General features: G+C 49.2%; 1 protein-coding gene across 1 annotated transcript; it reads right to left on the bottom strand.

The window, feature by feature from the left end:
• Positions 1-10,649: 10,649 nt before the first annotated feature.
• LOC148128718 (vomeronasal type-2 receptor 26-like) lies at positions 10,650-12,557 on the bottom strand (the record flags this gene model as incomplete). The annotated part of the gene is made up of 2 exons (XM_087948481.1): positions 10,650-11,568; positions 12,431-12,557. Coding segments are annotated over 2 exons (1,038 nt in total), but the record flags the coding sequence as incomplete, so codon positions are not given.
• Positions 12,558-12,870: the final 313 nt, after the last annotated feature.

Here is a 12,870-nt window from a genome sequence, read left to right as displayed (position 1 = left end):
TCCCAGAAGCTTCTTCAGCTCTGACGGGATGGTGGTGGGGAAGGGACATTAAATGTGGTATATGGATATGATCTGAAGCAGTTTGTGGCTTCTCAGCTGACTTTCTCACCCATCCATTGTTCCTAGTTGCTAGGAGTAAAATTAAAACCCCTTGGCTGGTGTGTGTGTCCTCTGCTGGGTGACAAGGAGGAGAAACATTCTTTTTTTTAAAAAAACAATTTTATTGATTTTTAAAAAACAAACAAAACATAGAAACATCAGCTCTCTTCCATACATATATATGTATGTAAGAGAAACATTCTTTTTATAAAAAGGGCAAAATCCTTGATTCCCTGGTGACCCTCCAGTCTTCAATGTCCCTCTCCTGCCCCACATGCCCTTGGAGAGGAAGGGATCCCATTTTTGACCCTCCCCCTCCTTGGAGGCCCTTCAGTGCTGAGACCCCCCCCAGTGCTGTGGGGGAAAGAGCCACTGGCCCATGGGGTCCCCTTCCTGACTGTCGTGTCCGTCGCAGGAAGGAAGCTCGGAGTCAGTGACAAAGTTCAGCTCTTTATTGTGCTCCAGTACATGCTTGGGGAAAGGAAGGAAAAACCCGGCTTTTTATTTCCAAGCCGCGGCGGCCCGCGCCAATGACATCGTTAATCTCCCGCTCTTGGCTCGACCAATAGCGGGAGATTCTTAACGGACCAATCCAGGCGGCTTCGAATCTCCCGCTCTTGGCTCGACCAATAGCGGGAGATTCTTAACGGACCAATCCGGGCGGCTTGCCCGACCAATCCGGTTGCCGCGCGCTTTAGCCAATCGCAGCGCGGGGTTTGCAAGTATGTTAATTCTTTGTACAGAACACCCCTCCCCTCTTGGTTCGTTCCTACGCAACGTAGTCCCGTAAGTAGGCGGGGCTCCGTACTTGTCTGCTGGACCTGCGCAGGTCAGTTGTTTCCTGGTTCCCGGCCTGTTCGGTCGGGGTTTTTGTTGCTCTCAGTCTATTTGATGGCATCGTCTGGAGTGTGGGCCCGCTGCTGCAGCTCCCTCCCGGTCTACCCGGGTTGGTCGAGCTGCGGCTTTTGCCGCTCCCGCTTGGTCTTTCCGGGCTGGTCGAGCTGGCTTGGCTGCTTTTCCCTGGTGCGGCTTCGAGTTGGCTGATATCTGGTGAGTATAGTTGGTTGTGTTCTATTCTTTCTTGGTCCCCTGTATTTTCCCTCCCCCCTTGGTTAGTGTTAATGGGGTTGTCTGTGTTTGCTTGCGTGTCGGTTGTGTTTTTTATTCGAGATCTTAACTGATCTATGTGGCGTTTCCATGCTTGTCCGTCCGTTGTTTGTAGTCTGTGTGAATGGGGACCTGTTATTTGGGTTATAGTTGCCGGTACCCATAGTGGGTCTCCGGTAAGGTTTTTTGCGTAGACTGCATCGCCTGGCTTAAATGCCCGGCGTTTGCTTGATGAGTCCGGGGGCTTCTCCGGGTTGTATGTGGGGTGCAGTCTGTCAAGTGGGGACCTTAGTTTCCTCCCCATCAGTAATTCTGCCGGGCTTTTGTTTGTTGTCGTGTTAGGGGTTATATGTTGTATTAGAAGCAGTTTATTTATTTTTTCCTGTATATTCCCGTGCTCGATTTTCTGGATGGTTTTCTTTGTGAATTGGACCATCCATTCTGCCCTACCGTTGGCCGCCGGATGAGCCGTCGCTGTCAAGGCGTGTCGTATGCCCTTTTCTGCTAGGAATTTTTCGAATTCCAGCGAGGTGAATTGGGGCCCGTTGTCCGACACGATGACATCAGGAAAGGCCGTGGGTCGCGAACAGTTTATTTAGTACCCTGGTGACGGCTTCAGTTGTGGTGGTTTTCATGTCGCTTACCTCCAGCCAATTGGAGTAAGCGTCCACCGTGATGAGGAATGTGTGTCCCCTTGTGGGACCGGCAAAATCTATATGTACTCTAGACCATGGTCCCCTGGGGGTCTCCCATTCTAATATTGGCGCGGCAGGGGGATTTGGTCTGGTTTCTTGGCAGCGTGAACACCTGGCCACCCACCCTTCAATTTCTTTGTCTATGCCTGGCCACCACGCGTAACTTCTGGCCAAGGCTTTTGTTCGTACGATGCCTGGGTGCCCGTCATGCAGAAGTTTTAACACTTTCCTTTGCAACTTCTCTGGTACGACCACCCTGTCCCCCCATAACAAACAACCTTTCTGTAGAGATAGTTCGGTTTGCCTGTTTCTGAAGGGTTTGAATGATTCGTCGTTGTCTTTTTCCGGCCACCCTTTCTCTACCCAGTGCAATACCTGCACCAGATGTTTGTCTTTATTTGTTTCTCGAGCAATGTCTGACGCGGTTATGGGCAGATCGGGTAGCGCCTCTATGCTGAGGGTGGTCGTCGTGGGTGCTGGGTCGTCGTCGAGGTCGGGTAATGGTGAACGGCTTAGTGCGTCTGCATGGGTGATTGTCTTACTGGGGCGGTGTGTGAGCCGGTAGTCGTAAACGGCGAGGAATTCGGACCACCTTGTCATCCTGGGGGATATGATGTTCGGTGTGGCCCTGTTTCCCGCCAGGATTCCTAGCAACGGTTTGTGATCTGTGATAATTGTGAATCGACGGCCGTAAAGATACTCGTGGAATTTCTTTACGGCTGCGACGATGGCAAGGGCTTCCTTGTCTAGTTGGCTGTATTTTCTTTCTGGCTTGCTAAGTGTTCTTGAGAAAAATGCAATGGGTGCTTCTTTTCCGTCCGTTAGGGTATGGCTGAGGACGGCACCGACGCCAAAAGGTGAGGCGTCGCATGTGACGGTAAGGGGTAGAGTCTCGTTGTATTGTATGAGGACGGCGTCCAAGGTTAGCAGGTCTTTTGTTTTCCTGAATGCGGTTTCCTCACGCGTCCCCCAGGACCATTTTGTTGTTTTATCCAGTAGCCTATGCAAAGGCTCCGCCGCGGTTGCCTTTTGGGGTAAGAACACGTTATAAAAATTGAGTAATCCCAGAAATGCCTGTAACTCTGTTTTGTTTTTGGGGGTCGGGGCTTCCTTGATGGCTTTTACTTTGTCCCTGGTCGGGTGGATGCCATGTCGGTCTAGGAGGTATCCCAGAAACTCGACTTTCTCTGTGTAAAGTTGGCATTTTTCCCTTTTCACTTTTAAACCGGCCCCTTTGAATTTCTCTAGTACTTCCCTTAGGCGACCCTCTAGTTCTTCCCGGTTGGTTGCTGATACTAGTACGTCATCGAAGTAAGGGACCACCCTTTTATTCCTTGTAGGAGTCTCTCCATGAGGCTTTGAAAAATCCCGGGCCACGCTGACTCCAAACTGGAGTCAGTTACAACGAAACGCCCCCGGTGGGTGACAATAGTCTGTGCTTGGCGGTTTCGTCATCGACCGGCAGCTGCTGATAGGCTTGTGCCAGGTCGAGCTTCGCGAAGACTTTGCCCCCCCCCCAGTGAGTGAAGTAGATGTTGCACGACTGGGACGGGGTATGCGCTTTGTTGCAGGGCGCAGTTGAGGGTGGCCTTATAGTCCCCACAAATCCTTATTGACCCGTCTGGCTTAACTGGGGTGACTATTGGGGTCTCCCACCGGGCGTGATCAATTGGCTGCAGAACCCCCTGTTTGACGAGCTTGTCAAGCTGCTCGTCTATTTTCCCCCGGAGCGCGAAAGGCACCCGCCTCGGCTTTAGGCGGATGGGGTTGACGTTTGGATCTAAACTGAAAGAGATAGGGGGTCCCCGGTACTTGCCTAAGGTGCCGTCGAATACTTCCTGGAAGTCCTTAGCCAGCTGCTGTTCCCAGTCGGTTTCCTCAGTGCGGTTTATCCCGGTGACCCCGATGCCCAATGGTGCGAACCATTGGAGTCCCAGGAGGCTTGGTCGGTTCCGGTCCACTATTGTGATGGGAAGTTTTGCGGTGCGGTCCTTGAAGGCTACGTTGAACTGTCCGGTCCCGATGACGGGGATGCGGTTCCCTTGGTAGTCTTTGACTATCAATCTTTGGTTCTCTAGCTCAGCCTTGTGGAGATTTGGTACTAGTCGCTTGATTTCTTCCCAGGCGATCATGGAAAGGTAGGACCCGGAGTCCACCTCCATGCGGCAAAGTTCACCCTCGATGCTTACTTCCACGTAGACCTTACGGTTATCGTTGGTCTCGGCGTGGCCAATTGTGAGTGTCTGGTGGGTTTCCTCCCTCTGTTGATCTCCCCCGTTTCGTCGGCCCCGGCTGTCCCTATTCCAACGAGTGTCGGGTTGGTGCTCTCGGTTCCTGGGGGAGGTGTTGTCTCGCCGCCAGTTGCTCGGCTCTCGGCGTCGGGGGCTGTAATTTTTCCGAAGCCGGCAGACTCGGGCGATGTGGCCCCTCTTGTTGCAATTCCGACAGGTCGCGTCGAAAAACGGCAGTCTGCTCGGTAGTGGTTGCCCCCGCACCCGCACACTGGGTCCCCGACTTACGACCTCGTTGGTCTCGTCGTGTCTGGAGCCGATGGACGTCTTCTTCTTCTCCTTCGTCTGGGGTGTCCGAGGCGGAGTCCAGGTCGCCATGGTGTGTGGCAGTTTCTCGGCGATTAGCCTCGGGGTTGTCGGTGCGGTCCCCGTTCTCCGCTTTCCGTAGTCGAGCTGCCGATTTCTTGGTGGCTTCAGCGGCGGACGCTTCTGCCAGGGCGACATCGAGACTGATGTCCCCCTTTGCCATTAGACGGCTTTTCAGCGCCTGGTCCCGGAGACCTAGGACCACGCGGTCTCGGAGGACGTCGTCTAGTTCATGGAATTCGCACAAACCCCCGAGGTCCCTTAGAGCAGCTATGAAGTCGTTTATGCTCTCGTCCTGCCGCTGATTTCGCCGATAGAATTCGTCTCGTCGGATGAGGATGGGCACGGTGGGAGCGTAGTGGTTTTTTAGCAATGGCGCAAGGTCGGCCCAGTCCATCGTCTTTACGTCGGCGGGTTTGGCGAGGGCTTTCGCCATTTTGAACACTGCGGGCCCGCAGTGTGTCAGGAAAACAGCCCTTTTCTTGTTTCCGTTGGCATCCTTCAAGTTGTTACTCTCGAGGTACATCTGGAAACGATCAGCGTACGATTCCCAGTCCTCGGTAGTCGGGTTGAATTGTGCGGGCGGAGTAAGGCCGGCCATCGTGTTGCTCTTTGTCTTCCTCCGGACACGTGCTTGGTGGTTCCTTCTTGGATCCCACCCTCGTCGCCAGTGTCGTGTCCGTCGCAGGAAGGAAGCTCGGAGTCAGTGACAAAGTTCAGCTCTTTATTGTGCTCCAGTACATGCTTGGGGAAAGGAAGGAAAAACCCCGGCTTTTTATTTCCAAGCCGCGGCCCGCGCCAATGACATCGTTGAATCTCCCGCTCTTGGCTCGACCAATAGCGGGAGATTCTTAACGGACCAATCCGGGCGGCTTGCCCGACCAATCCGGTTGCCGCGCGCTTTAGCCAATCGCAGCGCGGGGTTTGCAAGTATGTTAATTCTTTGTACAGAACACTGACCCCCCCAAGTTTCTCCCTCCCCCAACCAGCCCTCTGGGGACCCAGGAGAGGATCAGATGGGAAGCCCTCCCCCACCCAGGCCTGGCTTTGGGGGTCAGGAGCTCAGCCCGCCTGAGGAGGGGCAAGAAGGCCAGGAGGAAGCTCCAGGATTTAAGCCAAGATCAATTTTATTCAAGGTGCCAAAAGAAGAGATAGGATTTCATGCACAGAACATGGTTAAAAAAGGATGAAAAGCAAACAAAAAAACAACCCCCCCCCCCACAAACACAATTCCAGCTGCAACCAATTTCCTCCTTTCCCTCTTTTTACTAGAGATTCCCGCCACAAAATGGCGGTGGACACTGCAGGGCCCGAGCCAGCTTTAGCTGTCCTTCTCACTGCCTGTAGGGGGTCGTCTATGATCTGGCCTTTAAGTTATACCTGCTTTCCACAGGCAGTGAGAAGTACAGTTAAAGCTGGGCAAAGACCATCCTCCATTTGTTGCCCAAAGTCCCATTTTGGAGAGGATTCTTTTGCCCTCCACAAAGAGGAAAGTAGTTAGAATAATGGAAAAATTGAGTCGGAAGAGACCTCAGAGGGGATCTGTCCAACTGCTCAGTGCAGGGTCTACTAGAAGAGCATGTTTCTTCAACCTTAGCCACCTGAATATGTGTGGACTCCATCTCCCAGAATTCCACAGCCAGCACTCAGGGTCCTTCCTCTGCTGGGTCTTTAGCTGTCCCTCTGACTGCCTGTAGGGGGCGGTCAGCAGCCTGGCCTCTACAGGCCGCGAGTGCCAACCCTGAAGCTGGCCCAGCAGTGGCCATTTTCTTTTCTGTAGCCTTTCCTGTGAGGGCCTCTTCATGAGGATATGAGAATCAGGATCGGGCACTTTTCGGAGCCTCCCCCCTTCTTCCCTGGACTTCCCGACAGGCAGAGGCTGGCCCAGCAGCAGCCTGGGCATCCATGGGAGCAGCTCCCCCTTCAGCCTCCCCCATCTCGGGGGCCCAGGAGGAGCTCCGGGCGTTTTGGAGGCCGTTGCCTGGAGGGGCCGCGGTCTCCCTGGAGCAGATCCCCTCCCTCCCTCCCATGGCCAAGGGGGTTCTTGGGTTTTGCAGCATTAATTCAGCACCAGAAAAATAAACACAGATGGCTGAGGCTTCATTTAACATCATCATAAACATAATAAGTAGATTTTACAAACCATTTGTAGATTTCTCCAACGTGGAGCAAACTCAAACATGTTGCAAGTAGCAACTCAGGAGCTCGGAAAGAGACATCAGTTTCACTTTAGCTCAGCAGGCAAGCAAGCAAGCAAGTAGGTTTCATCTTCAATAGACAGACTCAGAGCTTCACATAGCTGCAGAGTTGCAGAGCTTAATACAGAGCCTTGCCTAGGCTACTTCTAGTTTCAGTTTCCAAACAGTCCTCATTGGCTGAGTTAGTTGCTATGCCTATTCATTGGCTTACCTTGTTACAAGCTCTATTCCAGTTCATGAATATACTCTGACATCTTTCCCTTGGCACGAGGGCACTCGTGGGCCCCCTGGAGTCCCAGGCAACCCGGCCTCTGCCACCAACAGCTTTTCTTTCCTTTCCCTCCTCTTCTTCTTTTCTGAACCGCCAAAGATCAGGCTCCAGACTCCCAAAGCCCTGGAACCCCGGACTGGAGTTGGGTCTTGGTCTCTCCCTCCAGCGGCTGGGAAAGGACGATCAGTGGGGCCACATCCAAGGAAAGGACCTGGGACCGGACTCCGTTCTCCTCACCACAAGGACAGACCACGGCCCACCCCTCAGCTTCCCATAACTTAGCCCTCCAGCTCTCCCCTGTAGGCCAAGGTGGACCAACAAATGTCCCTCGTGCAGGTGAGACAGGTCATCCCTCCACAACTGATCACAATCAGAACACAGGGAGCCTCCAAGGTCTCAGCTGCAGACCTCACAGCACTTGCAATTTGTTTACTAACAAAACAATTAACTTCAGAATGGAAAAGAGCCGAGTGTCCTACCTGAGCATGGAAGGGCCACAGATAGAGTGGCAAAGTGAGGGAAAAACCCCTCCACCCACTATAACTTCCTCCCTAGGCACCCAGTGATATTACAGTTCATAGGATGCCCCTTTCCTGCCTCTTAGTCAGCTCCCAGCCAACAGTTTTTATTGTTAGAAAGATGGGGAATGTAATTTCACTTCAGGCACAGGCCGTTTTAAAATCGGCTCCAACTTAAGGATTAACCTAGGAAGTTCTGAGGTGAAAGGAAATCTTAATACTAGGCAGGGCGCAAGGCTTCCTTGGTGTCAGAAGACAGGCAGCACCAGAGTTAAGTGCCACCAACTAGAGTGTCACCAAACTCCATCGCTCTGGCTGACCTTCCTCACAGATGTCTCTGCAGACTAGAGGCCATGTTGAAGGACAGCGGGAGTCAATTCCCTTGTTGTTGAACTATTTTCCTCCAGCCTCACTTTCTGGACATGTCCTGACACAACCAACACACAACAGAGTCCCCAGGGGTGTCTCTGTGTTTTTTTCATTAACATGTTTTTTTTCCAGCTACCTTCCTCACATGGACCCCCAGGGTCAGTGTCCCCAGAGGAAAAAGTTCCTTCCCCCTGTCACCAATCCAGCCTTTGAGACCTCTTCTGCTCCTTCTCCAGTGACTTCCTTTCAGGTAAACACCAGATTGAAGCAACATGGAAGGGATTTTGCATCAAAAAAAGGATAGAAGCACCTGTGTGACAGACATTTTCAGACAGGCAGGGGCTGTGCTCTTCAATGTACTTTTCTTTCTTTTCCAGGTGAAGCTTGAACTGTCTCTTACTGAATCAGGAAAACCACTAACGTTTCCCTCTTGTAAGAGTGCTTTGAATTCTCCTACCTCTTCCTGTGGTTTTTGTAAAGAATTGGGAGCAGAATTGATTCACCCTTATGAATTATGGACCTTCTGCTTGTTGTTCTGATGCTGCTGGTGTCCCAGCCGGTCTCTGGGAAGCACAGAAGGAAGTGCCCGCTGCGTTTGGAGCAGCAGGATGGAAACAGTCCATGGAGCTATTACTACCTAGGAGACCATCTCATTGCTATGATCAACACTGTGACAAAAATGTTGCATATAATGCTGCCTTTTAACAGTCCTCCTTCTATGCCTTCTGGTCGTATGTAAGTGTCAGCTTTGGAAGCCATTCAGGTGATGGGTTTGCATTCCCTCCATTTGCATTTCTAATGTTCTTCTTATTTCACTTACTTCTAAATGTGAGAAGTGTATCTATTTTATGACTCAAATCTCATGATGAAAGGGATGTTTTCTTTTGAAGTAAGGAAAGGCAGTACCAAGCACTGATTAAAATGTTGACTGATCTTGGAATGTCTTTGAAGCGCTGGGAATTATCACACTTTTTGGAATGCCTTTGAAATGCTAGATACCGGATAAGGAAGTGTCTGTTATATGTTAGGATGATAAAATGTAACTTGTATCCTGAAAGATAGGTTGTAAATCAAGCCATTTGTATACTGGGGGGGGTCACTTTTAGGGTATAAGAGTAAGAGCAAAAGCTATGTTTTTTGTTCCTCCCAGCTTGCCAAGGGTGGAACCCATCTGCAGATGTATATTTCAATAAAGTCTTTTCCCTTGGATCAACTTTGAATCCTGGTGGTCTTTTCAGCTACCATCTCACAATTTGGGGGCTCGTCCGGGATCCTCGATGGTGGTCGACTGGAAAGAGGGGACCAGGTAAGAGAGTGGCCACAACCTCCCATTGAGAGGTACCTCTCCCCGAATTTGGTCAGACTCCCGAGGTGACTGGGAATCCAGACGATCCTTGGAAAAAGAACTGAGACGAAATGCCGGCTGAGAGTTTGTGAAATTGATCTGAGTTGGGGACGCCCACGCATCCTTTTGACTTCGGAGAGTCCAGGAGCGATCAGATCAGGTAAACTTTGTTTCTTTCATCTGTAGCCAAAAAGAGAGGGGTCCTTAAACTCCCTGAGGGGGAATCCAGCACCTGCTGGAGGACTGGGACTGGTGAGTCAAGGCTCTGGGAGTCTGAAAGAGTAGAGATGGGAAAGGGACAGAGCAACGGTCTGGGAGACCAGGAAGAAGCCTGTCTGGGACAGGGAAAATCTGACAATGGCACAAAGCCACAAGTCTTGGCCTTCTTCTACTGTTTGTGGGAGAACCAGAGGGAATTGTGTGAATCTTAGACTGACCTTCTTCTGATCCAACAGAGCTTTTCTTATCTCCTTCAAATGGAATTTGCAAAGAGATCCTATTCGCAGTTAGGAGCCTTTATGAGACATAAAAATGGATTCCCAATTGATCAGCAATCTCTGTGGTTGGAGAGCAGAGCAGCTTCCATGGGTGCCTCTTCCTAGAAACCGAGAAGTCCCCTCCCCACTTATTCAGCCCCTTCTGGGACCTGGATGAACATTATGTAGCATTGAAGGTTTGTAACCCGGTCAATGATGCGGCTGCCTTGAGACAGGATCCCTGCAACCTCCTCCTGTGAAGAGTCCCAAGGTCCCCTTTCTCTGGACATCTTCTCCAGCCCTTCACAGACAAGACAAGTTTGGAGGAGGAGCAGAGAAAGGCTTTAGGTACAAACTGTAGAGTGGAAAATTAAAGGACCTGAAAACTGGTATATTATTTCTCTGATTGAGGAAATGAAAAAAATATACAGTGGAAATTTCTTTATACACTTTATTTTTTATTTACTTTTTATTTTTTGCTGTGAAGTACACACCAAAATAAAAACAATCCCAAACTGAAATCCCAGACAGCTGTTCTGCTGAATTCTTTCTGCAAAGGAGATTTTATCAGGAAATCAAGAAAGACTCATATAAGAGGGATGAAGATTTCCCTCCTCAGCTAAGAGCCAGCCAAACATGGCATTTCACATCATTCTGGTATTTTTAGGGAGAGGATCAGGCAACCAGGCTGGTGTTTGGTTCCCAAAGCTTCCTCCTGACCTCTTTTCCTACTCATTCTCTCACACCCACCCACATGTTTAGCTGATGTCAGTAGGAACAAGTGCATAAATCATTTTTATAAGGTGTCATGTTCAGTAGCTGTTGCTGAACAGCTGAATTCCTCTGAATTTTACAGAGGTCTCTTTAGCAATATTTATTGAAAGGGGAGGGAACATTTTCTTTGACTCCTGCATACTATCTAAATGGAAATCAAATAAAAGAAACACTAACAATTCTTCCACTATCATAATGATGTTATATCTCATGTTTTTACATTTTTTCTGGCTGTGAGATGCTCTTTTGTGTTCAGCTCTGGCCTCAGAAGGATAATGTAGCACTTGGGGATGAAGATGCAGCCCAGCAGACCAGCAGTGGAGGCCAGGATGGAGAAGACCTGCACAGCTACCATGTGTTTCCCTTTGGTGCTTAGGTAGGTGGGCACAAAAGTCACCCAGACACTGCAGAAGACCAGCATGCTGAAGGTGATTAGCTTGGCTTCATTGAAGGCCCCAGGCAGATTCCTGGCCAGGAAAGCCACCGTGAAGCAGATGGCAGCCAGGAAGCCCATGTAGCTGAGGGTGACGTAGAACATGACAACAGCCCCTTCGTTGCATTGCAGGATGATCTCTCCAGGCTGGGAATGGAGGTCAGAGTCAGGGAAGGGGGGAGAAACTCCCAGCCAGATGGAGCAGGTGAGAATTTGGACAGCAGAACAAGAAAGGATGATGGAGTTGGCCAAGCTCTTCCCCAACCATCTCTTCGCTCGGTTTCCTGGTTTTGTGGCCAGGAAAGCCAGTACCACCGTGATGGTTTTGGCCAAGAGAGAAGAAACAGCGACCGAGAAGATGATGCTGAAGACCGTTTGTTGGAGAAGGCAGGTGGCTTTCCTTGGTTGACCAATGAAGAGAGAAGGAGACAAGAAGCAAAGCAGGAGGGAGACCAGGAGGATGTAGGAGAGGTCCCGGTTGTTGGCTTTGACAAGGGGAGTTTCTCGGTATTTAATGAAGATGATTAAAACAAGGCCTGTGGTTAGGAACAAGAATAGGGCAAAAGATGCCAGGATGATGCCCAGAAGTTCTTCATAAGACAGGAAGGTTATCACTTTGGGGATACATTGGACTCTTTCTTTATTTGGGTATTGATCATCTGGACACTTGGTGCATTTTTCTGTATCTGAGGGGGAAAAAAAAACAACCCCATATTTCTTTGTCCTTTGCATTTCAAGATATATTTTACGTTCTTTGGCAACAAGTGATTATCAGGAGCATTTTCCAGGATGGATTTCTTAATATCTCCAGAGACAGAAAATAAGTGTATCAATTTTTTAAAAAATATACCTACGATATATTTTTGATAGGCTATGAAATTGAGTGAAGGCTTAGGACTTGAAAGATTTCCTTTATAATGTTCAGAATATTGATAGGAACCTCCATTACTAAAGGTAAATAATGAATCAATTAATCTTTCTAGAGAAACTTACCTGCCAGATGGCAATTCTTGTCATACTTGCCTCAGAGGATGCTGGCAGATCAAGTAACTGTTGCAAATAATTTGGAATGGCCATTGGAGCAGTGGTGATACGGGTGCAGCCAGATACAGGCATAACTGTCCATGCCACCACATTGTGCATCTCATATATCAGAAATATCTTTTTAGTGTTCCTCAAAGGGAACCCATGTAAACTGCTTTGCAAAACTCTTTTCAGTAGGTGGACCTAAAAGAATTCCTCGTGTTTCAAGGAACTCAGGTGTTCCTAGAGATGTAAATGTGGAAGGAAGGACATATCCAAGCAAAAAAGAAAAAATATTTTCTCTGGCAGTAGTAAAGCTTGCCCAATCTGCTACAGCTACCTCTCTCTATGCAGCCCTTCCTTCACAGTCTTTTTGCTCTTCTGTTTAGATAAGAAATGGGGCATTGTGGAAATAAACCAGAAATCAATTCAGCTTCAAAGTGTCTTTTAATTCACACTTTCATGACAATTCTCTGGATGGATCCAGTTCCATCAGGCCTCCCATTTTCCTCTGGTGTCACCCACCTTTCTGAGTGGAGAAGGTCCCCTCCGGACACGGAACGCAGTCGTAACAGCAAACTGGCTCTCCTTCTCGAGCCCTCTTGACAAATCCAGGACGACAATTTTCCACACATTCAGACTGAGGAAAGGACTGAGCAGAAAAAAAAAAGATTGCCAAAGGAAATGTGTTAGGACTCTCTGTCCATGGAAAATGGAGGTAAAAATGGATATTAGACAAGATATTAGATATTAGCCTCTGGTCTTCACTTTAGTAAAGACAAAATCTCTCACGATTTCCAAATGGTTGGAGATACAACTTCTGTAAGATTCTTTCTTTAGTTCCTCTCTTTTGCTTTTGGCATCTCACATTGCCAAAAAACAAAACAAAAAAAAAGGATTTTATTAAATAGAAAAGTCTGGAGAGATGGAACCAGTGGTGGGATTCTACTGGTTCTGCCCAGTTC

The sequence above is a fragment of the Notechis scutatus genome, unplaced genomic scaffold, assembly GCF_049901735.1.
Source record: "Notechis scutatus isolate UNSWTSFEM ecotype Mainland unplaced genomic scaffold, rNotScu1.2 NSCUCTG107, whole genome shotgun sequence".
NCBI lineage: Eukaryota > Metazoa > Chordata > Lepidosauria > Squamata > Elapidae > Notechis > Notechis scutatus.
This window is presented reverse-complemented; position numbering and strand designations above follow the sequence as displayed.